Source organism: Monodon monoceros, unplaced genomic scaffold, assembly GCF_005190385.1.
Source record: "Monodon monoceros isolate NGI ecotype Baffin Bay Population unplaced genomic scaffold, NGI_Narwhal_1 Super_Scaffold_12, whole genome shotgun sequence".
Classification (NCBI taxonomy): domain Eukaryota; kingdom Metazoa; phylum Chordata; class Mammalia; order Artiodactyla; family Monodontidae; genus Monodon; species Monodon monoceros.
This window is the reverse complement of record NW_021703768.1, coordinates 61,367,304-61,395,181: the sequence shown is the minus strand read 5'-3', so window position 1 is coordinate 61,395,181 and position 27,878 is coordinate 61,367,304. Positions and strand designations below refer to the sequence as shown.

The following is a 27,878-nucleotide window of genomic DNA, read 5'->3' as shown; positions in this document are numbered from 1 at the left end:
TGGACAATTTGCTACCTTACCTTCTTATTCTACACGGACCCCCAAACTGCCCTGATGTAACTTCCTTTCACGGCACATCAAATGCACACATAAGCTTGATTTCATCGGTACACGGCAGTTGGATTGAGGCACAGAGCACATGGTATAATTTACTTCGACCTAAACACCCATCAGGATGGCTCCAGACCTTGAAGCACCTAGAAGAGGGTATGGACTGTCAGATTAAGCCACACAAAGGCAGGTGGGCACAGCACCACCTGCCCTGGTCTACAGCACATCAAGGGGGCAGGCCAAACCTGACCATGCTTGCTTCTCTTGCCTCTGGTTACCTTTTTGCTTCTGCACGGGCTGCTTCTCCCACAAGGATAAATTCTATCCAGTCTCAGTCAACACCTCCTCCATGAAGCTGTCCCCCCAGGTTACCAGGTAAGAGGAGCCTTTCTCTTGTGTGACTGCCCATATTATGCACGTGTATTTCTTTTATAACCTTATTGCTAACTACTCTAGGGTGTGCATCCTGGTTCTGTCACATATCACCTATGTGCAACCACTCCAAGCCCCAGTTTCCTCACTTGTAAAATGGGGATCATCATATCTACCCTCATGAGCTGCAGTGAGGATTACAGGAGTTAATGTATGAAAAACACTGGCAGAGTAAGGGATACAAAGTCTTCCATACACGATATACCTTATTATGACTCTTAAAACATAAGATCCTTGACAAGCTCCACTGATCAAGAATTTACTGAGTGAGTTCAGTAGCATCAGCGGGAGATCGGAAGGCAGGACACTGGGACGGGAGCTGCCCTTGATGAGCGGGGTCTAGTGTGGGAAGTGCTAAATGCACTGAGTAGGTGAGAGGAGGAGAAAATGGCCAGGCGAATAGCACAGAGGAAAAACTTGACCTGGGTCAGGTGAGCAAGAGTCCTTCAGGAGGACAGGAGAAAGGAAGAGCAGGCTAAACAGAGAGAGCAGTGAGTGCCATGCCCAGGGGCATGAAAAAGCCTGGTGTGCTTAGGGAACTAATGAATGCCTGGTGTGGCGGGAACAAAGTGGCGGTGAAAGAGGTGGAGAGCACGCAGGAGCACAGAGGGCTTTGTTTGCTCCTAAAAGATTCTTGACGATTGTATTTCAGACCATGAGAAGCCACTGGGGAGGCCTTTAGAATAAGGACTGTGGACTGGTTGGGATGATAACCATGGCGTGTGGTAAAGGTTTGACAACTGGCTTGCTGAAAAATGCATACATATCCATACCTACGTTTATTATAAATTTTACTGAGAAAAAGCAGAGGTAAGTAAACTATGGTCCAGGGGCTAGTCATCTGGTTTTGTAAATATAATCTTATAGCACAGCCTTGCCCATTCATTTACATATCACCTATGGCTGTTTTCCAGTGGCAGAGCTGAGATGAGTAGAGGCAACAGAGACTGTAAGGTCTAAAATATTTACCATCTGGCCCTTTAAGGAAAAAAAATTGCCAACTTTCTATAAAGGATGTGCAGCACACAGTTTCTAAATAACACTAAAATATAAAATACTCTTCTCCATAAGTTCTTTTAGTCAGTTGATTCTCACAAAATACTTTTTAAAAATTAATTAATTAATCTATCTATCTATCTTTGGTTGCGTTGGGTCTTCGTTGCTGAGCGGGGCTTTCTCTGGTTGCTGTGAGCGGGGCTACTCTTCATTGTGGTGCGCAGGCTTCTCATTGTGGTGGCTTCTCTTGCTGCGGAGCACTGGCTCTAGGTGTGAGGGTTCAGTAGTTGTGGCACGTGGGCTTCAGTAGTTGTGGCTCGTGGGCTCTAGAGCGCAGGCTCAGTAGTTGTGGCGCACGGGCTTAGTTGCTCCGCGGCACGTGGGATCTTCCCAGACCAGGGCTCGAACCCATGTCCCCTACATTGGCAGGCGGGTTCTTAACCACTACGCCACCACGGAAGTCCTCACAAAATACTTCTGTTGACTTTTTTGCTGAATTCTTGTCTGGGTAGCCTAACTATGGTTGCAATGGATAAATGAGTGGAGTTTCGACACGAATGGGAGTGGATACTTTCACATTGAGCAGGAAGATGAAAGTAAAATACCAGGCGCATAGGAATCCCGCTTACTCATCAATGATGTGAGTAACTTCTTTGTTGATTCATGTAAGTTTTTGAATACTGGAGGGATATTTCTTCAACTCTTTTTTGCACTATTCACAATGAAACTGCTACAGACTTGATGCATATTTAAATTTACTCTGTATTATTAACATTTTCTCTCTCACTTTCTTAAATCTAGAAAATCATCCAAAAAATAAATCCTGGAAATTTTTAGGTTCAAGATGGTGACATAGGAGGGTCCTGAACTCACAGACACACCAAATCTACAACAACACAGGAAACAATTCCCTCTGAAAGAAATCCAGAAACTAGCTGAGCAACTCCTACACAAAAAGTGAATGAGAAAAATCCCACACTGAAGTGGGGAGGAGAGGCTGAGAAACCATCTTGTCATAAACCCCACCCGCAGCATGGCAACACACAATCAGGTGGAAATTCCCAGCTTCTCTTGAGAAGCAAAGGGTTTGGGCACCACATCTGGCACCCCAACTCTTAAGATTTCCACCCGAGATATGGAACCCCCAAACATCTAGCTTTGAAAGCTAACAGGGCTTGCGTCCATGAGAGCTGAAGGCTATAGGAAACTAATAGTTCTTAAAGGGCTCATGTGGACTCACCACAGCTAAACCCCAAGGCCCAGTGCAGAGACAGCAAACTGAAATTCACCCAGTCGTTCTGTGAAAGAGGCCTATTTGTTTACCTTAAAGCTTTTGTTTTTTTTTTGGCTGTACGCTAGCCTCTCACTGTTGTGGCCTCTCCCGTTGCGGAGCACAGGCTCCGGACGCGCAGGCTCAGTGGCCATGGCTCACGGGCCCAGCCGCTCCGCGGCATGTGGGATCTTCCCAGACCGGGGCACGAACCCATGTCCCCTGCATCGGCAGGCGGACTCTCAACCACTGCGCCGCCAGGGAAGTCCTACCTTAAAGCTTTGACCTGAAGGGCAGGCTTCTAATTTAACACACATCTAGGGACAAACTGCAATACTATCCAGAGACTGGGAGGCCACAGATGCCATTTCTGCACTCTTCCTTTGCCTCATGCTGCTGGTAGCTCCCTGAAAGGAGCTTGTGCACATACATGGCACCCTGATTTTTGTGGCTGCCAGCTAGGAGTCACCCCTTGAGTGCCCGGCTCTGATGGCAAGCAGGGCTTCTTTCCCAGGTTCCACAGGACTGCAACAAACAGAAGAATAGTTCTCAATAGGCTATCCCCCAAGGGCACAGCACAGAGGCAGCACAGAGCAATACCCAGTCCTACCCTTTAAGAGCTATATTTCCATACTTTAAGAGCTGCTGCCTGAGGGTCCCGCTTTCAGTCAGCCTCCATCCAGGTTCTGACGGGATCCTCTCCTTTGGGACACTGACAGGTCTTGGCACACCTTCAACTACTAGGAGCCCCTAAAACAAAGTAGGCTGCCTGGACAATCACAAAGGTATGAGAGACAACCAAGAGCTAGGGCAGGGCAGAATACTAAGTTTCATCAAACTTTTTTTTCTAACACACAGAAACCAATACAGAGAATCAAGTAAAATGAAGAAACAGAGGAACATGTTCCAAATGAAAGAACAAGATAAAACCTCAGAAAAAGACCTTAATTAAGTGGAGATAAGTGATTTACCTAACAAAGATTTCAAAATAACAGTCATAAATGTGTTTACTGAGATCAGGAGAACAATGTCTGAACACAGTGAGAATTTCAAGAAAGAGAGAATATAAATAAGTACCAAACAGAAATCACAGAGCTGAAGAATAGATAACTGCACTGAAAAGTCCAAAAGAGGAATTTCAACAGCAGCCTAGATGGAGCAGAAGAAAGGATCAGTGAACTCAAAGAGAAGGCAGTGGAATTCACCCACTCAGAGCAGCAAAAAGAAAAAAGAATGAAAAAGAGTGAAGATAGTTTAAGGGACTTAAGGCACAACCAATATTTGCATTATAGGAATCCCAGAAAGAGAAGAGAGAAAGGGGCAGAAAACTTAGTTGAAGAAATAATGGCTGAAAACTTCACTAACTTAGGGAAGGAAACAGATATCCAGATCCATGAAGCCCTGAAAGTTCCAAAGAAGATGAATCCAAACAGACCTACACCAAGACCCATTATAATTAAATTGTCAAAAGTTAAAGACAAGGGGTCAATCTTAAAAGCAGCAAGAGAAAAACAACTCGTCTTGTACAAGGGAACTCCCATAAGACTGAGAGCAAATTTTTCATCAGAAACTGCAGGCCAAAAGGGAGAGGCATGATATATTCAAAGTGCTGAAAGAAAAAAAGTGTCAACCGAGAATTCTCTACCTGGCAAAGCTGTCCTTCAGAATTGAAGGAGACATAAAGAGTTTTACACACAAGCAAAAGTTGAAGGAGTTCATAACCACTAGACTGGGCTTAGAATAAATGTTAAAGTCACTTCTTTAAGGTGAAACAAAAAATCACTATTTAGTAACAGGAAAACAAAGTATAAATCTCAAAAAAACTAATGTTGTAAAGGTGATAGATTAATCACTTATAAAAGACAAAAGTAGTAAAAATAACTATAATACAATAATTCATTAATAAATACACAAGATAAAAGGACGCTAAACAGCCACATGCAAAAGAATAAACCTTGACCACTATTTTACACCATACACAAAATGGATTGAGGACTTGAACTTCAGACCTGAAACCATAAAACTCCTAGAAGAAAACATAGGAAGTAAGCTCCCTGACACTGGCCTTGATGATGATTTTTTAAAAATCTGACACTAAAAGCAAAAGTAACAAAAGCATAAGTAAACAAGATGGACTGCAGCAAACTAAAAGTTTCTGCACAGCAAAGGAAACCACCAACAAAATGAAATGACAACCTACTGTGTGGGAGAAAATATCTGCAAGTCATATCTGATAAAAGGCTAATATCCAAAATAAATAAAGAACACATATAACTTAATAGCAAAAACCCAAATAATCCAATTTAAAAATGGGCAGAGGGCTTCCCTGGTGGCACAGTGGTTGAGAGTCCGCCTGCCGATGCAGGGGACACGGGTTCGTGCCCCGGTCCGGGAAGATCCCACATGCCGCGGAGCGGCTGGGCCCGTGAGCCATGGCCGCTGAGCCTGCGCGTCCGGAGCCTGTGCTCCGCAACGGGAGAGGCCACAGCAGTGAGAGGCCCGCGTACCGCAAAAAAAATAAATAAAAAAAATGGGCAGAGGATCTGACTAGACATTTTTTCAAAGAAGATATACAGATGGCCAACAGGTACACAAATAGGTGCTCAACATCACTAATCATCAGGGAAATGCAAATCAAAACCACTACGAGATATAGTCTCACTTCTGTAAGGATGGCTGTTATCAAAAAGTAATGAAACAGCAAGTGTTGGTGAGAATATGGAGAAAAGGGAACACTTATGTACTGTTGATGGGAATGTAAATAGGTACAGCCAGTATGGAAAACAGTATGGAGATTTCTCAAAAAGTTAAAAATAGAACTACCATATAATCTAACAATTCCACTTCTGGGTATTTATCCAAAGGAAATGAAATCACTAACTAGAAAATATATATGCATCTCCATGTTCATTGCAGCATTAGCTACAATAGCAGTACATGGAAACAACCTAAGTGTCCACCGATGGATGAATGGATAAAAAATTGTGGTATATATACACAATGGAATATTATTCAGCGAGAAAAAGGAATGAAATCTTGCCATTTTCAACAACACGGATGGGCTTTGAGGGCATTATACTAAGTGAAATAAGTTGGACGGAGAAAGAGAAATACTGTAAGATCTCTCTTCTATGTGGAATTTAAAAAACAAAACAAAACAAGCTTATACTACAGAGCCAGTGGCGGGGGTTGGGGGTCAAAAAGTAAAAAGAAAATAAAGAGAAAAAAAATCTTGCTCTCTTTGTCAAGTATATTCGAGGGTCCTATACTTAGTTTCTTCACATGTAAGACAGAAATGTTAATCAACGTTAGTACAGATGGTACCTGACTTATTATGGTTTGACTTATGATTTTTCAACTTTACAATGGTGCAAAAGTGATACACTTTCAGTAGAAACTGTAGTTCGAATTTTGATCTTTTCCCAGGCTAGCAATACATGGTATGATACTCTCTTGTGATGCTGCAGGCAGCAGTGAGCCTCACAATCACCATGGTAAACAACCAATACTCTGAGAACCATTCTGTACCCATAAAACCATTTTGTTTTTCAGTTTCAGTACGTATTCAATAAGTTATATGAGATATTCAATACCTGATTATAAATTATGCTTTGTGTTGGATAATTTTGCCCAGCTGTAGGCTAATATAAGTGTTCTGAGCATGTTTAAGATAAGCTAGGGTAAGCGACAATGTTTGGTAGGCTAGGAGTATTAAATGTCTTTTCAACTTATGATGGATTTATTGGGACGTAACCCCATCATAAGTCAAGGAAGATCTGCAATAATAATGAGAGTTCTTATTTACTGAATATTTACTGTGAGCCAGACACTGCACTAGGCACTTCACATGAATTATCTCATTTGATCCTCATATAAGCCCAAAGAGTGAGGGGCTCATTATGTCCTTGTTAAACAGATGAGAAAATTGGGGTACAGAGAATGTGATTAGGTTACTCATGGATGCCCAGACAGTGAGTGGTAGAGCCAAAGTGACCACAGTGTAATAGGATAGGCACTGGTTTGGGATCAGAGCCTTGGATTCCAACCTCGATTATCTCATTAATTCTATGATCTTGGAAGTCATCCAATATCTCTGGGTTTCAGGGTTTTATTGTTGTTTGCTTGTAAATGAGGATGTTGGAAAGCATGGACTTTATTTAAACCCTTTCTATCTCTGACATTTAGAATACAAAAATAAATAAAATAAAACATAACTTTTTGCTTAAAGTAATAATAATAATAATGTATTGGGTGATTATAGAATATGGGAAAGAAAATAGAGTCAATGAGATCATTAAAAAATAGATTAAAACCCATTGAATAAAATAGGAATCCATGAGTCCATACTCACATAAACTAACAAATAAATTGAAAGTCTGATGACTAACATGATATTTACAAAATCCCAAAGTAACTTCCCATAAAATATTCATTAACTATAAAGAGGAGAAAAGTAACTTTACCGTGGAGAAGCCTGAGAGATACTATCTGAATCTAGTGATCAAAATTAACATCATCAGTAATGGAGCAAATTCAAACCTCATGCCTTTTAGTAGTCAACATCACTTCTGGAATATTCTTAGCAAAGATGTCTAACTTAAATCTAATCACGAGGAAACATTAGTAAACCCAAACTGAGGGATGTTATACAAATAGTTGGACTCGTTATCCTCAAAACTGTCAAGATTGTGAAAGTTGAGGAAAGACTGAGGAACTACTCCAGTCTGAAGGAGATCAAGAGACATGACTGATTCTAAACTAGACTCTCTTTCCACAAAAGACTTTAGTGGGGAAATAAGTAAAACTCAAATGGAGTGTGAGAGTTAAATGGTAGTAATGTATGGCTGTTAATTTCCCGGTTCTGATGATGGTTTTCTGGTTATGTATAAAAGGGTCTTTGCAGAAAATACAAATAAAGGTATTCAGAGTCAATGGTGCATCATGTTACCAACTTACTTTCAGTTAGTCAAGGAAAAAAAAGAGGTTCTTTTTACCTTTCTTACAACTTTTCTGCAAGTTTGAGAAAGAGAGATGGAAGGAAAGAGAAAGAGACAGACAGGCAGGCAGGCAGACCAGGGCTAGGATCACCTGTGTGAAGTTGACAGCACTGAAGTTCACGGTATAAGCGATGCTGCCGAGTCCAGGAACTGCCTAAGTCATCCTGCCCAGTCTCTAAGCTAATCCTGATTAAGGCCATGATGCACACACTAGGAGCATAATTCTACAGTGGATTCTTGTTTCCCCTCTATCTACCTGCTCAGCCCACAGCCTGCTTGACTAGAACTTGGAAACACTTCCCAGCTGTAGCCAGGCCCCTATACCCACTGAAGCACCCAAACCCTGCTCTCCAGAATTTCTACCTAGTGGCTGGGTCTTGTTCAGAAGTGGGTGGGGCACCCAGAGCCCCAAAGTTAGCAGCCACCTGACTCTAAGTATCTTTACTATCTGCAAATATAGGCTGACCTGCCCCACCCACCATATCTCCCCCAGAATGTCTCTGCAAGTCTGGATCAAGCTTGAGTATGCAACAGCTTTTTACCCTGTCATTTGCTGAGGTCCCAACAGCCTTCCCAAACTCCCCTTCCTTGGCCAAAATGGAAGGAATGGGCGATACCTCTGAAGAAGAATTTAGGGGATGTACAAGGAGGAAGAAGAAGGCAAACAAGGAAAGGGTTGGGAGGGATGACTGGGGCAGTAGCATGCTGTGCAAACCAAAGGAGGAGTTTCACAGAGAGCAGGGGTTCACCAAGGTAAGGAAGTACAGTGAAAAAGTCTGGACCTGATCCTTGGGAGGTCACTGGTGAGCTCTGAGAGGGCATCGTCCATAGAGTCTGAGGCAGAAGTCAAGTGATGAGATGTTGGATATCAGGGGTAAAGGCAGCAAAGAAGTTTTTCAAGGAAAGGCAGAGGTGAGATAGTTTTGCAAGATTTAAACAATGAAATATTGGGGGCATATGGAGAACCCACACTATGTTTGGTAGGCTTTCAGAAGAAACTATGAACTAAAAATAAAAATATGGGAAAGAGTGGTTGGGGTATTTGGTCATGGGATAGAATTAAGCGGACAGGTAAAAGATTTGACTTGGAAAGTGGAGACTGTATGAGACCCAAAAAAAGGGGTAGAGGGGGATAGAAAGAATATATAAAGATAGTAATATTTTTAAAAGATGCAAACTGTGACATCAAAAACATAAAATTAAAAACTTAGGGCTTTAGAATGCATTTAAACTTCAGTGTATCAACTTAAAACAGACTGTTATAAGATGCTTTATGCAAGCCTCACGGTAACCACAAGGCTAACCTAACAGTAGATACACAAAAGATAAACAGAAAGGAATCTACTTATACCACCATGAAAAGCAACAATTCACAAAGGAAGAGACCAAAAGAAGAAGAAACAAAGGAATTATAAAACAGCCCAAAAACAATGAATAAAATGGTGGTAGGTCCATACTTATCAATAATTACTTTAAATGTAATGGACTAAATTCTCCAATCAAAAGACAAAGTGGCTGAATAGATAAAAAACAAGACCCAACTATACACTGTCTACAAAAGATTCACTTCAGCTTTAAGAACACAGACTGAAAGTGAAAGGATGGAAAAAGATATTCCATGCAAATGGAAACCAAAAGAAACCTGGGGTAGCTATACTTATATCTGACAAAATAGACTTTAAGACAAAAAGTGTAATAGGAGACAAAGAAGGTCATTATATAATGATAAAGGGGTCAATCCAACAAGAGGATATAACACTTGTAAATATTTGTGCACCTAAGAAGGAGCACATAAATACATGAAGCAAATATTAACAGACCTAAAGGGAGAAATTGACAGCAATACAAGAATAGTAGGGGACTTGAATACCACACTTTCATCAATGGATACATCACCCAGATAATCAATAAGGAAACAATAGACTAAAACTATGCATTAGGCCAGATGGACTTCAGATACTCACAGAACATTCCATCCAAAAGCAGCAGGATACATATTCTTTTTAAGTGCACGTAGAACATTCTCCAGGACATATCATATATTAGGCCACAAAACAAGTCTTAATACATTTAAGACGACTGAAATCAAATCTAGCATCTTTTCCAACCATAATTGTATGAAACTAGAAATTAATTACAAAAAAAATTGAGGGCTTCCCTGGTGGCACAGTGGTTGAGAGTCTGCCTGCCGATGCAGGGGACATGGGTTCGTGCCCCGGTCCAGGAGGATCCCACGTGCCGCGGAGCGGCTGGGCCTGTGAGCCATGGCTGCTGAGCCTGCGTGTCCGTGCTCCACAACAGGAGAGGCCACAACAGTGAGAGGCCCCAACAGTGAGAGGCCCACGTACCGCAAAAAAAAAAGAAAAAACAAAAAAAAAGAAAACTGGAAAATTCACAAATATATGGAGATTAAATACCATCTACTGAACAACCAATGGTCACAGAAAAAAAGGGAATTTAAAAACATCTTGAGACAAATAAAAGTGGAAATACAACATACCAAAACTCATGGGATGCAGAAAAAGCACTTCTAAGAGGGAAGTTCAAAGAGATAAACACCTACATTAAGAAACTAGAAAAATCTCAAACAACTTATCTTTATACCTCAAGGAAATAGAACAACAAACTAAGCTCAAAGTTAGTAGAAGGAAGGAAATAAAGATCTGAGCAGAAATAAATGAAAAAGAGACTATGACAATAAAAAAGATCAATGAAACTAAGAACTGTTTGCTTTTTAAAGAGATAAAATAGTCAAATCTTTAGCTAGACTCAACAAGAAAAGAAGAGAGAGGACTCAAATAAAATCAGAAATGAAGGAGACATTACAGCTGATACTGCAGAAATACAAAGGATCATAAGAGACTACTATAAACAATTATATGCCAAAAAATTGGACAACCTAGAAGAAATGAATACATTCCTAGAAACACACAACTTACCAAGACTGTAACATGAAGAAATAGAAAATCTGAGCAGACAAATTACTAGGGAGGAGATTTAATCAGTAAGTCAAAAACCTCCCAACAAAGAAAAGTCCAGGAGCAGATAGCTTCATTGGTGAATTTTAGCAAACATTTAAAGAAAATTTAGTGCCAGTCCTTCTCAAACTTCCAAAAATTTGAGGAAGAAGGAACACTCCCAAACTCATTTTATGAGGCCATCACTACCCTGATACCAAAGCCAGACAAAGACACTAACAAAAAAACTACAGGCCAACATCTGTGATGAACATAGATGCAAAAATTCTCAAAATATTATCAAACCAAATTCCACAGTATATTTAAAGGATTACATACCATGATAAAGTGAAATTTATCACTGGGACGCAAGGATGGTTCAACATGTGCAAATCAATGAATGTGATACACCACATAAACAAAAGATAAAAATCATATGATCATCTCAATAGATGCAGAAAAAGTGCTTGACAAAATTCAACATCCATTCATGATAAAAGCTCTCAATAACTTTTCAGAAAGATGACACCAAAAGCGAAGAAGGAAGACCCTGTCTCTCCCAAAGCCAAGACTCTGAAGGCTAAGAAAGCAGTGCTAAAAGTCATTCCCAGCCACAAAAGAACAATATACGTCACCCAGCTTCCAGTGCCTAAAACACTGTAGCTCTGAAAGCAGCTCAGATATCCTTGGAAGAACACCCCCAGGAGAAACAAGCTTTTACTATATCATTATCAAGTTCCCCCTTACTGCCCAGTGAGCCATGAGGAAGATAGAAGACAACACCACATTTGTGTTTATTGAAGTTTTCAAGGCCGAAAAACACCAGATCAAACAGGCTGTGAAGGAATTCCATGACACTGACATAGCCAAGATCAACGCCCTGATCTGGCCTGATGAAGCGAAGAAGGCATTTGTTTGACTGGCTCTGAACTTTTGTTGCCAACAAAACTGGGATCATCTAAACTGAATCCAGACTAATTCTAAATATAAAATTTTTCACCATGAAAAAACTCTTTAAAAAGTGGGTATAGAGGGAATGTACCTCAACATAATATAGGCCATATATGACAAGCCCACAGCAAACATCATACTCAGTGGCAAGAAACTGAAAGCTTTTCCCCTATGACTGGGAACAAGACAAGGATGTCCACACTTGCCACTTTTATTCAACACAGTACTGGAAGTTCAAGCCAGACAAATTAGCAAAGAAAAAGAAAAGTCATCAAATTGGAAAGAAAGAAGTAAAACTGTCTCCATTTTCAGATGACATGATCTTATACGTAGAAAAGCCTAAAAGATTTCTAACCTAATTTGTTAGAATAAACAAATTCAGTAAAGTTGAAGGATACAAAATCAATATACAAAATCAGTTGTGTTTCTGTACATTAATGATGAACTATCAGAAAGAGAAAAATTTTAAAATCCCATTTACTGTTGCATTAAAATACAAAGAAATAAATTAAACCAAGGAGTTAGAAGGCTTGTACCCTGAGAACTATAAAACACTGATGAAAGAGATTGAGGAAGGCACAAATAAGTGGAAAGATATTCCATGCTCATGAACTGGAAGACTTAATACTGTTAAAATGTCCTTTGTACCCAAAGCAATCTACAGATTCGATGCAATCCCTATAAAATTCCAATGGCATTTTTCACAGAAATATAACAAACAATTCTAAAATTTGTATGGAACCACAAAAGACCCTGAGTAGCCAGAGAAACCTTGAGAAAGAAAACAATGCTGGAGGCATCATGCTTCCTGATTTCAAACTGTATTACAAAGCTAGAGTATTCAAAACAGTATGGTATTGGCATAAAAACAGACACATAGATAAATGGAGCAGAAAGCCCAGAAATAAACCTATACATATATTGGCAATTTATGTACAACAAGGGATCCAAGAACACACAATGGGGAAAAGATAGTCTCTTCAATAAATGGTACTGGAAAACTGGATAGTCACATACAAAAGAATGAAACTAGACCACTGTCTTACACCACACATAAAAATCAAATCAAAATAGATTAAAGACTTGAACGTAAGATCTGAAATGACAGAATTCCTAAAAGAAAACATAGGGGCCAAGCTCCTTGATCCTAGGAATGACTTTTTGAATTTGACACCAAAAGCAAAAGCAACAAGCAAAAAAAAACAAGTGGGACTACATCAAACTAAAAAGCTTCTGCATAGCAAAGGAAACCATCAACAAAATGAAAAGGCAACCTATTGAATGGGAGAAAATATTTGCAAATCATGATTCTGATAAGGGAGTTAATATCTACAAATACATAAAGAACTCATACAACTCAATAGCAAAAATCTCCCCCACAAAACCTGATTAAAAAATGAGCGGAAGATATGAATAGACATTTTTTCCAAAGAATACTCACAGATGGCCAACCAGTACACAAAGAGGTGCTCAACATCACTAATCATCAGGTAAATGCAAATCAAAACCACAACAAGATATCAACTCATACCTATTAGGATGGCTATTATCAAAACTACAAGAAATATCAAGTGTTGGCAAGGATGAAAAGGGAACCCTTGTGCACTGCTGGTGAGAGTGTAAACTGGTACAACCACTGTGGAAAACAGTATGGAGGCTCCTCAAAATATTAAAAATGGAACTATCATATGATCCAGCAATTCCACTTCTGGGTATTTATCCAAAGGAAATGAAATCACTATCTTGAAAAGAGAGATGCACCCTCATGTTCACTGCAGCATTATTTACAATAGTCAAGACATGGAAGCAACCTATGTGTCCATTGATGAATGAATGGATAAAGAAAATGTGGTTTATATATACAATGGATTATTATTCAGCTATAAAAAAGGAAATCCTGCCATTTGCAATAACATGGACCTTGATGGTGTTTCATGATAGGTGAAATAAGTCAGAGAAAGACAAATACTGTAAGATATCACTTATATGTGGAATCTAAAAACAAAAAACCCGAGCTCATAGATACAGAGAACATATTGGTGGTTGCCAGCGGTGGGGGATTGAGAGGTGGATGAAATGGGTAAAGGTGATCAAAAGATACAAGCTTTCAGTTATGAGATAAATAAGTCCTGGGGATGTATGTACAGCATGGTGACTATAATTAACAATACTGTATCGTGTATTTGAAAGGTGCTAAGATTGTAGAGCTTAAATTTTCTCAGCAAAAGAAAAAAATATTTCTGTGTCGTGATGGATGTTAACTAAACTTACTGTGTTGATCATTTTGCAATGTACATGTATCAAATCACTATGCTGTACATTTAAAATGAATACAGTGTTCTATGTCAGTAATTCCTCAGTTTTAAAAAGTTTGAGCCAAAAAATAATAAAAATAAAAAGTCTGAGCCAACGCAGATAAATTGTGATCTAGACTAAGTCACAAATGTGGATTTAAATTTTTTGATTTTTATCCATGTAAACCATGCCTTGCCTGAACATTTTTCCTACAATGAATTTCTCTGTTCAGAATTTTCCATGGGTTTATGATATTGTAGAAAGAATTTTAAGATGTGAGCAGCTAACAAATACGTAAATATTAAATTAATGTTTGGAGGGGGAGGGGGTTCTTTGTTTTCACCACAATAATATTAAGAAGAGCGCTTAAAATAATAAACTGTGTTTTATCAAAAAAAAAAAAAAAAGTCCACGGCTTCCCTGGCGGTGCAGTGGTTGAGAGTCCGCCTGCCAATGCAGGGGACACGGGTTCGTGCCCCGGTCCGGGAAGATCCCACATGCCGCGGAGCGGCTGGGCCCGTGAGCCATGGCCGCTGAGCCTGCGCGTCTGGAGCCTGTGCTCCGCAACGGGAGAGGCCACAGCAGTGAGAGGCCCGCGTACCGCCACAAAAAAAAAAAAAAAAAAAAAAAATTCCGAATTTGTAACATTTGCTGATTTCCTCGATCTGATTTCCACCATGGCTCTTTGAAGCTACCAACACGTCACTGAACATGGGGGGTTGGGAAGATGCGTGTGCAGCACAACTTTATATTGTATTTCCACCATGCAGATAAAACAAATGTTAAGTAACCTCAACAGCGTAGTTAACAGTAAAATGTAGTAACACGGTAAGTTGTAGATTTTGAGTCCTTATTACCTATTTAAAAATTTATATAATTGCGTGCTTCTATAATTTAATTTCAATAATGCCTCACAAAACTCCAGAAAATTAAACAGTCAGCTCTCAAGAGTCTGCAGCAGTTAGGAGGCTTAGTGCAGGACAACCAGAGGCCGCCATGGGATGAAATGAAGTGGGACGGGGCTGGAGAAAAGGCCATGGAGTCAAGCGTTGTTAGGAAGACACAATCTTCAGAACTAAGTGGCTCTGAGGATGCAGGGGGATCAGGAAAGCAAGGTTGCTGAAGGTGGCTCCCAGGTTTGGGGGACGCGGGGCGAGGTTGAGTGGAATGGGTGGTCCCATTAGCCAAGCCAAGGATTTCCGCCGATATGGGGTAAAACGTGGTGACCTCATTCTCATCCACCCTTGTGTCTTCCACTGGGCCAAAGTGCTGGAAGGGAATTGCTGCTTAATGAATAGAGGAACGAATGCCCAGCTTACGCTGAGCACGTGTCCCAGCCTGAAAAGTTCTCAATGTGAACTGAATTAATGCCTTCTGAGGAGACAGACACCAACTGCTGCTTTGGAAAAAGAAAACTGTCCTATCAATTGCTAATTCCCATAAATTGCATAAAAATAGGTAAATAAGTAAAACTTTAACCTAAATCAGCTCTAAGGTAAGATAAAATCTTCTTGTGCTGAATTATTTTAGGTCTCCACAGTGAACAGAATATCTTTCAATAGTCTGAGTGACACAAATCATACAAAAATACAACCTTTGGAATTTTAGTTAAATTTGGGGGGTGGGGAACTCCTCCTTCCCAAAGGCCAACATAGAATCTCCTCCTTAAATCCTAGTTGTCTTAAACATGTCAGAGATAAAGAGCTAACGTTAATTTTTAAGAAACAGCTCAGCTATGTCTGTTTACCGTTCATCAGCAAACCTATTTTACTTTTCTTAAGTCAAACGAATTTTTCTTCACGTTTAGGCCTCCCGTCCTGAGGCTCACCTAAGCGGGGCCTCGCCATCGGGGCAGCCCGTTACAGGTGAGCAGGCAGGAAAGGTTTCACAAAGAGGGAAACGTGATTTCCGGCTCAGGACTTTGAGTGCCTTCCCCTCTGTTTTTCCCATTCTCTGCCTCCTAGCTGTCCCCACCACAGGTCAGGTGCCTTATAAATACCTACACCGTGGCGGAGAGAACAGGAGAAGAGACCAGCCGGGACAGAGGAATCCCACCCCCGTGCAGGGCAGACAACCCCAGGTCTGCTGCCCTGCTAGCCACGAGCGGCAGAGCACGTGTGTCTACCTGAAACGAGGCAGCCTCCTTTCCCACGGGGCTCAGGGTAGGTACACGCGCCCAGAATGTTCTCAGTCAGTCCCCTCCCTTGTCAGCTAGGTGGCTCTCTCAGCTTCAGACGTGTGGGGTCTCATGAAGTTTGTCGTGCCCAGCTATAACAGCTGCCAGCAGCGCCAGGCCTGCGGTCGCCTCTCTCTCCTGTGAGCCGAGACTTTCTCACACACGTAATCGCATCGCTGAATTCTCAGCATGCGGGCCTGTTCCCTGCTGGGACCTCCTAGTTGTCTTACGCTCAGACACCCCGCAGGTACTCCATTCCCATCTGCTCGGGGTTTGGCTGTTCAGATGTGGTTTCTCAGGAAAAATTATGGTTTTGCAATATTGGAGCCCTTTCTTTAAATAGCTCCGTGTAAATACGTACTAAAGCTAAATGGAAAAATGGTGTTTACTTAGTGGCTTTACCAAATCTATCAACAAATATTTGGGGCACCTACTGTGAGTAAAGTACATATGTACAAACTCAGTACCGTGGTAATACACTGATTAGATAAAATACATCTCTAAACATGAACAGCCACTTTCAGTGCAAACTGAAGTCATGTTTTCAGTGGCAGTGTCCTTTTTCTCCCACTTCAGGAAGTCACACTTGGACGTGCGCCTTGGGAGAACACAGCAAATACTCTTTGCAATGGCATGTGATATGTATATTGGCTACATACAGATGAAAACTCTACATGTAATAATAATTTGGGACTAGACAGAGCTGTATCTTTGATTTCTTATGCCTTCCAAAGGTTACTGTATTAGGGAAGAAAAATTAGCTTTCAAAATATTTTCCTGTTATCTACTGGGTACACACAGTGGCCGGAAGTGAGAACTTACCCAAAGCAGCATAAGATTAACAGTGGAATGGACGATGCAGAAAAACAGTGTCACCGTCACCTTCACTGGTGGGGAGAGAGATGGCGGGCAGGCTTGGGGAGATTCTTGGAGGGAAAAGAAGCTGGACTGAGTCCTGAAGGACAAGGAAGCTGCAAAGGGTCTACATTATTCAAAAACATGCGACATAGATAATCTAGACAATAATCATTTTAAGATGACATATATTACATATTTTGGGGGGAGAAATGGGCTAGACAATCTTCCCAGCGACTCTGTAATTATGTCTACTTATGGGCAGGAGAAGCACATCTTTGAGCACATTTGGATCATTTGATATATTTTCCATGTAATGCAATATTAAGTAAAAGTGAGGATAAAATTGACACGCTAACAAAATTCAAGTTGAATTAGTTAGATGCTGAGGTTCTAGATAGACCAGAGGATGCAGAATTATAATGGTGTTAGAAATACAAAGTGGCATCAGTAATAAATGTATTGAGGCTACAGAAAAAATTCTCCCCACCTTGTTTCTATGGATACTTTTTATATGTTAACACAAGAAATAAAAAAACAAAACGAAACAAAACCCCCATGTGACACATCTCAAATATTGGGAATTTAGGATACACTGAAAACTTGTTTTTATCACCAGGGATCAGCAATGAATAGAAACAAGCAAGTGATTCTACCCATCTTTCTCTCCTGGTTGCCCGCAACAGCCACACTCTTCCTGTTTTACCGAGAATGCAGTGGGATGAGGCTCTCTGAGCATTAAGGCCCTTATTCTGTGCACGCTGGGGGGAGGCCCCCAAATCACGAAGAGGGCTATCAGCCAAGCCACCTGCTGGGAAGGAAAAGATGAGGGGGAGCTGACCCTGGCAAACGTGAGGAGAGTCGAGGCCTAGGGGCAGTGAGGGGCGAGACTCACCCAAGAGAAGGCCGGTCTGGGGTGGGACTGCAAGGGCCACAGGGGCAGTGGGTGGGAGGGCGTGGTGCCCAGAGCTCCCACTGTCCACCCGATAGCTCTAGAAAGTGACAGTTAACTTTCGGCTGTCAGCCGGAGAACTAATGGAAGGTGCCCCCCACACCTCCCTGAACAAAAATGGTCCCTGAACGTCTGCTTAAGCACCCATCATGGAAGAGGAAAGCATTCCTAGGGGCCTGGGTTACAGCCTCCTCTCCTGGGAGGCTCAGTAAGTCTGCAGCCGACTCATTGACAGAAGCTAGACTGTGTGTGTAGCTCTTTGAGCCCCTCTATCGCCTGCGAAAGGGCGCAAAGAGCCGGATTCGGGGTAAGATTTGGCCTGGAAGGCAAGGGCTAGACCCCCAACAGAAATAATGTGAGAGCCACAAATGCAAGCCACATACATAATTTTAAGTATTCTAGTAGCTGCATTAAGGTGACAAGAAACAGGTGAAATTAATATTTTAAGTACAATATGTGCGATGTTATCATTTCAACATGTTATCAGCATGAGACTGAGATATTTTTAATAAGCTAATTTACATTCTTTTTCATACTAAGTCTCTGAAATCTAGCACGTGGTTCACACTTGGAGCACATCGCCATTTGTTGAGCCACATTTCCATCTGGGACGTGCAGGTCTAGGGCACAAGCTGGGCATGCCTGGGGCAGAGCTGGGGGTCCTCTGCAACACAACATTCTGAGCAGCCTGGGTCAGGGGCCTCATGCTCAGGAGGGGAAAGCTGGAGGGCCAGAAGTGAAAACAAGCATTCCTGACTATATTAAACCAGGAACAGCCTCTGCTCATGAACCAATATTCCAAATTCACATTATCAGGGTCTTGAAGTCATTCATCTTATCCAGTATCTCTTAAACTTCAGAGTGAATTAGAAGCACCTGGAAGGCTTATTAAAACAGACTGCCCAGGACCACTCCCCAAATTTCTGATTCTGTAGTCTGGTTTTGTAATTCTAACAAATTCCTGGGGCCACTGCTGCTCCAGGGAACCACACTTGGAGAACCACTGATCTAGTCTAACCTCTGGCCAATGAGTGACCTCCCTAGACAGCTTTTCCCACTGAAAGCTCACTCTACTGCTATTTGATTACCTCCCGTGGTGGTGAACTCACTACTCGCTAAGGCTACAAACTTTGGTCAATTCTAATAATTCTTTCCTATATTGAGCCTAATCGGATCCCTTAAAACTTTCCACTGCTTTTGCCTTCAGGACCCAGTCCCTCTTTCCCTACTTGAAGCCTTCACAAAACTAAAGACCTGTTCCTTCACCTTTCTTATTCCCTGACACTCTATGTCCTTGTATCTTGTTTTAGGCACTTCTGACAGGTTTTGTCTTAAGCATTATTATTACAGTAAAGTTCTATTTTCCCCTAATCTTTACAACAATTTCAAGATTAAATAGTTTACTATAAAACAAAATACAGTCATTCCTTGTTATTCATGCGGGATTGGTTCTAGGACCACCCTCCTAGTTGTCCTCTGCTCTCATGGATATCAAAATCCACGCACACTCAAGTCCCTTGTATAAAATGTCATAGTAGTATGAACGCTAAAAAGCTTATCTCAAAGCAAAGTTTCATTACTGCAAATTTGGCCAACTCAGCCCCTATTTCTGCCTCTTCTATCCCCAAAGAAGTTACAAGCGTGAAACTGCTTTTAAAGCAGTGACTTCCAAATGCCCGTCCCCATACTGATGTCAGGCTGTGACGACGCTTACGTAGGTTTTCACTGATAGAAACAAGGTTTCAACTAAGGCAAACTGATTCATGTTAAATAGCTATTCTTCATTCAGAGATTATGTCCTTCCTATTTCTCAGGGCTGAAACAACCTTCCTGTCATGAGGGTGAGGTGGTGGTCAATGAAATTCCAAAGGCAGGAACCCCTGTTGTCTAGCTCTGGAAAGCCCTGTGCAAAATCCAGGTCAGATTCGTCTCAGTCTGCTCTCAACCAGCTTTTGTCCTGGAACACTGATTGGTCAGAAAGCAGACCACTTCCTCTGAGACTGGCTATGACCTTCTCCTGCTATAACCCCATTGACCAAGGGAATATTTTCGGGAGCTGCTCATTGGGTGGGCTGTGCTTCCTGACTTCACAAGAGAACGACACAAGAGAACAAGATGCACGAGACACGTGCATCTCCCTGAGGCTTCTCCGTGGCCTGTGTGTCACCCCCCACCCCCCACCATGAGAACAGAGACCAGATGATACAGTACGATGGACACCACCAGCTGCAACCCCACACTCGCTCCAGGGCTCTAAGCCTGCCACTGGCTGCTGGCTTTTGAGAGTGCTGTGCTCCCCATATTCTAATGGCCAAGGCTTGGAGAAGTGAGAATGGGGGCCGTACTGCAACTGGGCTGGGGATGGGCACTATGGGGGTGGCAGTGGGGAGATCCCCTCTCCTTGGACCAGGCCAGCTTAGGAGGAGCTGGTTTAAAGCTGGGATCCTGGAAGCCTCCTTCCCCTATGTGAGTCCAACTCCTGGACCGTGCTTGCAGATGTCTGAAATTCGAGTTTCAGCCATGCATTTGGATTTCGACCTGGACCTCATGAAAAGGCAAAGCCTCAGGGGAACTAAGTTCTCACACTGGTATAAAGGGGTTGTGACAGGCTCTGAACCGGGGTGCGGGGGATGCCAGGAAGGCAAAGGGTGTTCAAAGAAGTATGTGCATGCATGGAGGCGGGGGAGGCCTTCCAGAGGGCGGGGCAGATGGTCTCTGACCTAAGAAAGTGGGAAATTCAAGAAAGAAAATTATCTTTTAGAAATGAGGTGGGCAAATTTTTTCTGTAAAGGGCCAGAGAGTACATATTTTAGGCTTTGCTGGCCACATGGCCTCTGTTGTACCTGCTCAACCCTGCTGTTGTAGAATGAAAGCAGCCTCAGGTGCTACGTAAAAAAGAATGTGGCTGTGAGCCAATAAAACTTTATTTACAAAACAGACCACATTTGGCCTGTAGGTTGTAGCTTGTTGCCCTTTGTCCTAGATGACACCTAAAAAATTCCTAGCCAGCCTCCTTCAGTCCTGCGTTCTGTGCTTCTGCAGCACCTGTTTCACACCTCCCAACACTGTGCTCTAGAAATGTGTCCTGTTTATTTGTCTGTGGCCCCATAGCTTCTGGGGCAGAGACTTCGTGTCCCTGGCGCCAGCACAGAACAGGTGTTTAATGCATATCTGGGGAGAAAATGTGTGAGTGCTGCAGGGGGTGACAATGTTTACAGCAGACTAACCTCGCAGGGCATTTCCAGCCTTTTGGCAAAAAGCTACAGGGTTCACATAGGAAAAAAGATCTTTGCTGATGAAAAGCACCACCAGCAGACAGCAGCCTGGCTTCCAATTTCATTCCTTGTTAAAATGCAAACCCATGGGTGGATTTTGACTTCAGGGCTAAACCCCAGAAAGCCGCACCACTACAACCACCTGCAGACGGGCTGCTCCCACCCTCTAGGGAGCGTTTCCCATCACAGACCCATCACCATTCACTTCAGCCTCCTTTAATGAGAAGGAAAAACAGTGTGGCTGGCCAGAGATATAAAAATTCTTTGTTATTGGAAAATCTAAGTGTCTCTCTAGGCCAGTGCAGCACGATTAGGTGACGTCAATGGCTCAGGATATCTGAGCCCTGCATTTCCACCCTTCTCAGAACAGCAGCTAATTTACGGCAATAAAGACATTTCTATTTAGAGCCCCAGAAAAGAGGAGGTGGCCCCTCTTCTTCTGCATCCCTGAGTCCTGTGCTAAGGACTTGCCCGCTCTCCCTGTGAAGCAGGAAGAGTGTACAGGTGGCAGGAGGCCAGGACCGAGACATTCAAGTCCACTCCAGCTCACCAACAGCTTGAGGGCCTACTACGCACCAGGCAGCATGGGCACACAAAGACAAGCACAGCCCAGGGACCCTGCTGGAGAGGAGAGGGCAGTGAGGCACACAAGTAGCCATCATGACGGTGGGCGTGATACACAGCAAAGAAGGTACTTTGGAGGCTCGAGGAGGGAGATGGAACTTGATGTTTCTTGGGCTGGACCATGGAGGGCTGCTAGAATTTGGGCACATGGAGCTGCAGGGAAATGGTGACAGGAGACGGGGTCCATTCACTAAACAGCAAAGCGGGGCAGGAGGAGGAGGAAGGCTAGGCTGGTGGGGGAGGCTCTGCTTGGTTTTGGACGTGGACTATACTCGACTCATTTCTGGATGGGCGTGAACAAGCCCAAGTGGGCCTGGGTCCTGCACTGTGGCTTCACAGCCCATAGCAGTTGGTTTGCACTGCTTGGGTTCACTAGTTTGTCTCTAAAAAGCCATCAGAATGTCATGTGATTCTCCCGCTACCCACGTCACCTCTCACATGGACTTCATTCTTCCTCCTGTGATGTCTAAACTTTGCTGTTGGGAGAATTTTTTTCCTGTGAAAGTCAGTTCCCCTCCTTTCCCAGAGGTCTCCAAGGACTTGCCTCTCTGCATGAGTTTATGTTATTAAGTGAAAATTTCCTGATTCCAGACGAAACACTCAGTGCTGAAGGAAGCGTTTTATGTTGAACTAAATCTTACAAAAAAGTACATGATTCCTTTTGCTATTCTAGAATATTTTTCCAATATTCTTAAGAAAGAAGAACAAAGCTGGAGGTATCACACTCCCCAATTTCAAACTATGTTACAAATCTATAGTAATCAAGACAGTACGGTATTGGCATAAAAACAGACATATATTTATCTGCATAGATAGTTCAATGTATCTAATGATGTAGATCAATAGAGAGTCCAGACATAAACTCACATATATATGGTCAATTAATTTATGACAAAGGAGCCAAGAATATGTAAGGTGGAAAGAATAGTTTCTTCAGTAAATTGTGTTGGATTAAATAGCTACATGGAGGGCTTCCATGGTGGTGCAGTGGTTGGGAGTCCACCTACCAATGCAGAGGACACAGGTTCCATCCTTGGTCCGGGAAGATCCCACATGCCGCGGAGCAACTAAGCCCGTGTGCCACAACTACTGATCCTGCGCTCTAGAGCCTGCAAGTCACAACTACTGAGCCCACGGGCCACAACTACTGAAGCCTGCACGCCTAGAGCCCGTGCTCCGCAACAAGAGAAGCCACCGCAATGAGAAGCCCGCGCACCACAACAAAGAGTAGCCCCCGCTCGCCACAACTACCGCAACTAGAGAAAGCCCATGTGCAGCAACGAAGACCTGATGCAGCCAAAAATAAATAAATAAATATTTAAAAAATAGCCACATGGAAAAGAATGAAACTGGATCACTATCTTACACCATACACAAAAATCTACTCAAAATGGATTAAAGTCTTAAACTTAAAATCTGAAATCATGAAATTCCTAGAAGAAACCATAGGGGATAAGCTCCTTGATGTTGGTCTTGCAGTGATTTTCTGACACCAAAAGCAAAGGCAACGAAACCAAATATAAACAACTGGGACTACATAAAACTAAAATGCTTTGCATAGCAAAGAAAACCACCAACAAAATGAAAGGATATCCTACCAAATAGGAGAAAATATTTGCATATCATATGTCTGATAAGGGAGTTAGCATCTAAAAAAATATAAAGAACTCATACAACTCAACAGCAAAAAAACAAACCCAATTAAAAAATGGGTGGAGGGTCTAAATAGAGAGTTTTCTAAAGAAGACAAACAGATGGCCAACAGGTATACATATAGGTGTTCAACATCACTAGTTTTCAGGCAAATACAAATCAAAACCACAGTGAGATATAAACTCACACCTGTTAACATGGCTATTATCAAAAAGTAAAAAAAATAACAAGTGTTGTCAAGGATGTAGACAAAAGGGAACCCTTGTGCACTGTTGGTGGGAATGTAAACTGGTGCAGCCACTATGGGAAACAGCATGGAAGTTCTTCAAAAAGTTAAAAATGGAACTACCATATGATCCAGAAATTCCACTTTTGGGTATTTATCGAAAGGAAATAAAATCACTAACTCTAAAATATATATGCAACCCCATACTCACTGCAGCATTATTTACAATAGCCAAGACATGGAAACAACCATGGATGGTTGAATGGATAAAGAAAATGTGGTATATACACATACAATGAAATATTACTTAGCCATAAGAAAGAAGGAAATCTTGCCATTTGCAACAACATGGATGGCCCTTGAGGGCATTACAGTAAGTGAAATAAATCAGATAGAGAAAGGCAAATACCATATGTTATCACTAATATGTGGAATCTAAAAAAACCCTCAGACTCATACACACAGACAACAGAGCGGTGGTTGCCAGAGGTGGGGGTGGGGGGGTTAGGTAAAAGGGATGCAGGAGACTTCCCTGGTGGCGCAGTGGTTAAGAATCCGCCTGCCAACGCAGGGGACACGGGTTCGAGCCCTGGTCCGGGAAGATCCCACATTCCATGGAGCAACTAAGCCCGTGCGCCACAACTGCTAAGCCTGCACTCTAGAGCCTGCGAGCCACAACTACTGAAGCCCGCATGCCTAGAGCCCATGCTCTGCAACAAGAGAAGCCACCACAATGAGAAACCCACGCACCGCAACAAAGAGTAGCCCCCACTCGCCACGACTAGAGAAAGCCCGCGCACAGCAACAAAGACCCAAGGCAGCCAAAAATAAATAAATAAATAAATAAATAAATAAATAAATTTTTAAAAAGGGATGCAGGAGGTCAAAAAGTACAAACTTCCAGTTATAATGAATAAGTCCTGAGGATGTACAGCATTGACTATAGTCAATAATGTTATGCTGCATATTTGAAATTTGCTAAGAGTAGATATTAAAAGTTCTCAAAAAAAAATTTGTAACTACATATGGTGATGGATGTTAACTAGACTTACCGTGGTGATCATTTCACAGTCTATACAAATACTGAGTCATTATTTTTTTAAAAAGCAGATGGACATGGATACCTTTGATGGGCTGAGGCACCAGCTGGAAGCTCACTGCACTGAGTCTCCTCCCCTCTGGAGCTGCCTTCTCACTGGGAGGAGCCCAGGCATCTTGGGTCTGCCATGCCCCAGCTTACTTCCTTGCCTGGCCAGGCTTCCTCCTGATCCCACACCACTTCCCAAGCCTCTGACATGTTACACTAAAATGGATTATGCCCTGAAGCCCTTCACATCCCTGAGAGACACTGTCCCTTCTTTTAAAATCTTCATCTAACTCAAAGGCCATGTTTGATAGATATTCAAAAATAGATCACTGGAGGTACACACATACACACACACACACAATGGAATACTACTCAGCCATAAGAAAGAATGACATTTTGCGATTTGCAACAACATGGATGGACTTGGAGGGTGTCATGCTAAGTGAAATAAGTCAGACAGAGAAAGACTGTATGATATCACTTATATGTGGAATCTAAAAAATAAAACAAATGAATGAACAAAAAAGAAACAGACTCAGATATAGAGAACTAGTGGTTACCAGAGGGGAGAGGGAAAGGGGGAGAGGAAAAGTTGGGTAGGGAATTAAGAGTTGTAAACTACTATGTCTAAAATGAATAAGCTACACAGATATATAGTATAACACAGGGAATATAGACAATATTTTATAATAACTATAAATGGACTATAACCTTTAAAAATTGCGAATAACTATGTTGCACTTCTGAAACATATAATATGGCACATCAATTATACCTAAATACAATAAATAGATTTGTATTAAAAATAGATCATTGGTAATTATGTTTGTTGAATACTTTTTAGTCAACAAACTTTACAGCATGAAGTGACAATACACACAATCCAGTACTAAAGTATAAACCAAAAAGAAAAAATATCACAGATCCTTTTTGACCCACCTCCTAGAGAAATGGAAATAAAAATAAACAAATGGGACCTAATGAAACTTAAAAGCTTTTGCACAGCAAAGGAAACCATAAACAAGATGAAAAGACAACCCTCAGAATGGGAGAAAACATTTGCAAACGAATCAACAGACAAAGGATTAATCTCCAAAATATATAAGCAGCTCATGCAGCTCAATATCAAAAAGACAAACAACCCAATCCAAAAATGGGCAGAAGACCTAAATAGACATTTCTCCAAAGAAGATATACAGATTGCCAACAAACACATGAAAGGATGCTCAACATCACTAATCATTAGAGAAATGCAAATCAAAACTACAATGAGGTATCACCTCACACCAGTCAGAATGGCCATCATCAAAAAATCTAGAAACAATAAATGCTGGAGAGGGTGTGGAGAAAAGGGAGCCCTCTTGCACTGTTGGTGGGAATGTAAATTGATACAGCCACTATGGAGAACAGTATGGAGGTTCCTTAAAAAACTACAAATAGAACTACCATGTGACCCAGCAATCCCACTACTGGGCATATACCCCGAGAAAACCGTAATTCAAAGAGTCATGTACCACAATGTTCACTGAGGCACTATTTACAATAGCCAGGACATGGAAGCAACCTAAGTGTCCATCGACAGATGAATGGATAAAGGAGATGTGGCACATATATACAATGAAATATTATTCAGCCTTAAAAAGAAATGAAATTGAATTATTTGTGTTGAGGTGGATGGACCTAGAGTCTGTCATACAGAGTGAAGTAAGTCAGAAAGAGAAAAACAAATACCGTATGCTAACACACATATATGGAATCTAAAAAAAAAAAAAAAAGGTTCTGATGAACCTAGGGGCAGGATTGGAATAAAGACACAGAGGTACAGAATGGACTTGAGGACATGGGGAGGGGGAAGGGGAAGCTGGGACGAAGTGAGAGAGTAGCACTGATATATACACTACCAAATGTAAAATAGATAGCTAGTGGGAAGCAGCTGCAGAGCACAGGGAGATCAGCTCGGTGCTTTGTGACCACCTAGAGGGGTGGGATAGGGAGGGTGGGAGGGAGACGCAAGAGGGAGGGGATATGGGGATATATGTATACATATAGCTGATTCACTTTGTTGTACAGCAGAAACTAACACAACATTGTAAAGCAATTATACTCCAATAAGGATGTGAAAAAAAGAGAAAAATATCAATACCGTTCTTGTTCTCTGTGATAAAACTACCTAAAAAAGTTTTTAAATACAGCAACTTACTAAAATTCTGTTACTTCAGAAAACACTCAAATATATTGTTCTACATGATATAATGGTTTAAAAAAATCATAGTACTAATTATAAATGATTTTTGTTTTTGACATGAATATATAGGGGTGAGATGCTCAAATGCACATATAATTTTCACTTAAGAAATTAAGGTAGCAAATTATAACATTTTTTATTTGGAGGAAAAATTTTATGCTCTCATAAAATATATTGGTCCTGAGCTGCACAGTCACAAGCTAAATCATAACTGACATGCGTTACTAATAAAGTGTATAGGCTCGCTGGGGAATTTTTTCTTTTACTATTTGTCTAAGGGCCTAATTTTGCCATAAAGCTTCTTAATTGGCAACTACAGTAAGATACGGAGAAAGACAAGTAGAGAACCGTGGTGAGAATGTAACGAACGCATGGTCAAGCCGACAAAGCAAATGAAGCAAACTGAATACCATACCTGCTTATTTTTGTCAGTGGTACAACACAGTTTCTTGAGGGAGACAAAATGCCTAATTTTCCTAATAACATAAATAATCAGTTATTAGTGAGTCAGATATGAGACGATTCAACAAATTAGCAAATGAAAACGTCAACAGAATCTTCTTCAAGTAAAACTCCAGGGTCCATTCTAGGGCAGATTTTAAATTCTGACAAAACACAGTCTATAAAAGATGCATTTTTTTTTCACACACAGCCCACACATGTCTTCAGAAACTGGGCTTCCCTTTTAATCACAGCTGGCTCAGAAACACTTTCCTAATGGGTACTTCATTTTCTAACCAACTCCTGAGGCCTGGCTCCTAGATAGCATCAGTGACAGGATGAAATGCTACTCCAGACTTTAAGTTAAAATGGGATTTAATTCTGCTGACACTAAT

The 27,878-nt window shown here is 41.6% G+C and overlaps 1 protein-coding gene across 4 annotated transcripts in view; it reads right to left on the bottom strand.

The window, feature by feature from the left end:
* Positions 1 to 27,878, bottom strand: part of PDE8B (phosphodiesterase 8B) — a 319,793-nt gene that overhangs the window by 65,950 nt on the left and 225,965 nt on the right. For all 4 annotated transcript variants that reach the window (XM_029216166.1, XM_029216165.1, XM_029216167.1 and 1 more), the window contains one exon: positions 27,458 to 27,518. In XM_029216166.1, coding sequence (XP_029071999.1) covers positions 27,458 to 27,518 — 61 coding nt within the window. The remainder of the gene's footprint in view (positions 1 to 27,457; positions 27,519 to 27,878) is intronic.